The sequence below is a fragment of the Scardinius erythrophthalmus genome (assembly GCF_964197995.2).
Source record: "Scardinius erythrophthalmus genome assembly, contig: HAP1_SCAFFOLD_162, whole genome shotgun sequence".
NCBI classification, from domain to species: Eukaryota; Metazoa; Chordata; class Actinopteri; order Cypriniformes; family Leuciscidae; genus Scardinius; species Scardinius erythrophthalmus.
Genome location: NW_028296449.1, coordinates 29,076 through 32,628, shown reverse-complemented (window position 1 = coordinate 32,628; position 3,553 = coordinate 29,076). Strand labels below are relative to the sequence as shown.

Genomic DNA, 3,553 nt, shown 5'->3' with positions numbered 1-3,553 from the left:
CTTATGTGGTCATCAGGATTGCATAATTAGGTAAATGTCCTACAGTTGAAAAAAAAAGACAAGAGGAAGGAGTTTAGTTTAGAGAAATACAAACCAAATGTTTTCTTTTTTATTGTTGTAACCTCTGAAGACTCCTCATAAAAATAGCGTTGCTTAAAATAAGGACAAAAGAAAATTGCTGTTGGAACGATCTCCATAAAGGAAAGTCCATAATTCACACATTCATTTGAATCTCTTTCTCAATAAAGAAAATTTGAAACCATGTTAATGAATACCTGCAGCAAACCATCCAGTCACTGCAACCGTCTTATAAGTCTCGCAAACTAACATCCAGTTGAGCCCTTGCACTACTAATCTGAGGCAACTGTTGTAATGCATTTACTAAATTAGCCCTAAAAGCCATTTAAATTAAAATTAACGCAGTACAGGATCTGAAAGAAACAGGAAAAGCAATCAAAATCCAACTCATGAAGCTGGATGAAAAACCAAAGGATAGTCAATCCAATTTGTCAAAAACCAAGAGGAACATTAGAGAAATAGTCAGAGGGTTAAACTCAAAAAGCAAGCAGGATGTCTGTTCTGGAAACATATCGTTAAATGCTTGCTGCAAAACTATGGCGCAGCCCGAAAAAAAAAACGAAAAAAAAAAAAAAAACATTTGGCTGGGAGCTGCAGAACAGCAGACTCTGTAAATCCAGCTGCTCCATTCTCTCTTGGTGTCCATCCTGTGTTTTGCAATGTTTTGTTTCCTATCTCTTAAGCCAGTCTCATTTATTGCAAGTATAACATTTGGCACAATACAAATTCTTGGTGCTTTTAGAAGATAAGCCTTTAAAGATCAATCAGTGGACAGTTACTTAGAAAGTTCTCTGTATAAATGGGACTTTACTGCATCATATACAGCATGGTCTAAAAATCACAGGTTGCCCCTTTTCAAACAAATCTGTCTCTGTTTTCAATGTCGTATCAGCATCATCACATTTTCCCATCTTAAATAAGAGTTACAAGTTAGAAAATAGTTTAAATTCATTTTCACTTTTGTATAATCTGTTTCTTGTATCATCCCATAGTGGATTAATTTATATATTTATATTAATATATTTATGTATAAGCATGTACAAGAAAAACAGTCTCATTTTTGCACTGGGTACAAAAGTAATTGCTGTCTTTTCTGTTGTGCATTCTATTGCATGTTTTCATGATGAACAGAATAAAAGACAGAGCAGGAGAAGGCTGTAGGAATGTTATATCTGTGTTTCCTGTACCTTCTCCTTTGTGTGAGTTTTGATCTGGTAGGGTTCAGGAATGGTGCTGATGGTGGGGCGGGGACGGTGCAGGGAGTTCCCGATGTTGTTTTCTGCCCAAGGAGCAGAGTGTGCTGGTCTGCAGGAGCTGTAGCTGGGTTTGTAGGTGCTATTGTGATCTCTCAGGCTAGGTAACATCATCCCACTTTCACCTGGTATACTTGTCCCTGTATGGGTGGTAGGAACATTCTCATCCATCTGAATGACCTCTATAGTCCTAGCAGCTGACACTGTGCTCCTTTGCTGGTGCCGTTTACGCAGCTTGTAGAAAGCAATAAGCATAGCGGCAGCGAGCAAGGTGACTGCCACAAAGCAGCCTATGATGATCTTGGTTGTCTTCATGACCTCGTCAAGACTGGCAGGTGGGCGTGTCGTTCCACGTACAGTCGGCACAGAGACCTGTCGAGGTGTTTGAAGTAAAACTGTCGGTGTAGAGATAAAAACTGGCTGAAAGACGGAGGGGGAGGCGGTTACCGTCTTTGGCTTGATCACTTCCTGTGAGGTGGTCTCTACTTCCTCCACTGTCACCGTAGTGAAGTAACTCAGGTTAGAAGTGTTGAGCTCAGCCGCAGTCACATTCAGGTAGGCCGAAGCATTGGAGTTTCCAGCCATGTTGGTCACCATGCAGGTATACACACCTGTATCTGCTGGGAGCACATTGGAGAAGTTTAGTGTCCCATCATTGAGCACTGATATCCGTGGGTGATTAGAGCCATGGGTCAAAACTGTTCCATTAGGCAGGAGCCATCTAACTGATGACATGGGGGCCGTACGACATTTTAGCTCAGCTACACGTTCAGCAGAGATGTTAAGATCCCTTGGGGCATCCAGTATGAAAGGTGCTGAGCACTGGAAAGTGCTCTGGTCCACCTCCACCAGGTAGCGTCCACGTAGGTAAGCAGGGGTGTGGCAGCGGCCACAGCAGGTGGAATTAGTGGGAATGTACTCCCTCAGCCACCAAGCCAGCCACACAACATCACAGTCACACCGCCAAGGGTTGTGGTGCAAATGGAGCTCCACCAGGTAACTCAAGGGCGAAAAAAGGTCATGCGGCAAAGAGCTAAGGTTATTGTGGGCCAGGTTGAGCTCAACCAAGGCCGTGACATCATCAAATGCATTTCTCTCTATAGTGGTGATCCGAGAGTTCATAATCCACAGCTTTTTAAGGGATTTCAAACCCCTGAAGGATCCAGGTTTTATCTCTGGAAAGTAGTTCTCAGACATTTCTAGCTCCTCCAGCCCCACCAAAGGGGTCAGGACTGGCATTTCCCGTAGGTTACACATTCCAAGGTTTAAGTATTTCAAGTTGTATAATCCCTCAAAAGCACCCTCAGAAATATACTCCAGCTTCTTTAACTCTCCCAGATCCAGACGCATTAAAGAGGGAACACGGTTAAATGCGTAGGAAGGTATACTTTCGATAGGGTTGTTCCTGAGCCATAATTCCCGCAGTTTAGACAAGTACTCAAAAGCGCCACTTGGGATCACTGTCAATCGGTTGTCGAACAGCTCCAGTGTGTTGAGGCTGTTGAGGCCGCTGAAGGCCCCCACCTCAATTTGCCGAATAGAGTTCCTACCCAGTTGCAGTACTTCCAGGTGACGGAGGTGTTGAAATGTTCCAGCTTCAATTGTCTCTATGCTGTTCTCCATCAGGTTTAAATGGCGTGTGGTGGCAGGGATGCCAGGGGGCACTCGAACCAGGCCGCGCCTGGTGCACACTACTTTAACGAACTGGTTACCACAGGAGCAAACAGCAGGGCAGGTCAGTGGTCCGGAGGGGGTGGCGCACACACTCCACGATCGCACCATGAGGTAGACTGCACAGAGCAGGGCTGCGTTCCAGGCACGGTGCACAGTTACCTGCCACAAGAGACTCATGATGTGGCGCGTTCATAATTCAACATCGCGTGGGGATTCGGCTGGGGAACGGAGAACAGTGGCCCTACCCTGGTTTGAGCAAGACTCTGCATCTGTTTGCCATCGACAGTGCAGGATGGTGCTGTGTTAAACACAGAGAGGGAAAGAGAGGGAGAGATGGAGGAAGAAAAAGATGAGTGGAGAAGGGGAAAAAAGCTGACCTACAGAATAAATATGTTGAAATAGAAGGCACCTACCTCATTAGCTCTGAGTTGTCCTTAATATAATCCTTTATTTTGAAGCAAAACTCCAGCACCATTCACTCATGTTTCCCACTAAGATCACTGCACAACATTTTCAGTTATTTCTCTCATAAAAGTAAAGTGGAGCAT

The 3,553-nt window shown here is 44.4% G+C and overlaps 1 protein-coding gene across 1 annotated transcript; it reads right to left on the bottom strand.

Moving 5' to 3' along the window:
- Positions 1-1,244: 1,244 nt before the first annotated feature.
- On the bottom strand, positions 1,245-3,185 carry LOC308686330 (leucine-rich repeat-containing protein 4-like; the record flags this gene model as incomplete). Its single annotated transcript, XM_081394730.1, has 1 exon — positions 1,245-3,185. The coding sequence occupies exon 1, from the start codon at positions 3,180-3,182 to the stop codon at positions 1,245-1,247; it is 1,938 nt and encodes a 645-aa protein (XP_081250856.1). The 5' UTR covers positions 3,183-3,185.
- Positions 3,186-3,553: the final 368 nt, after the last annotated feature.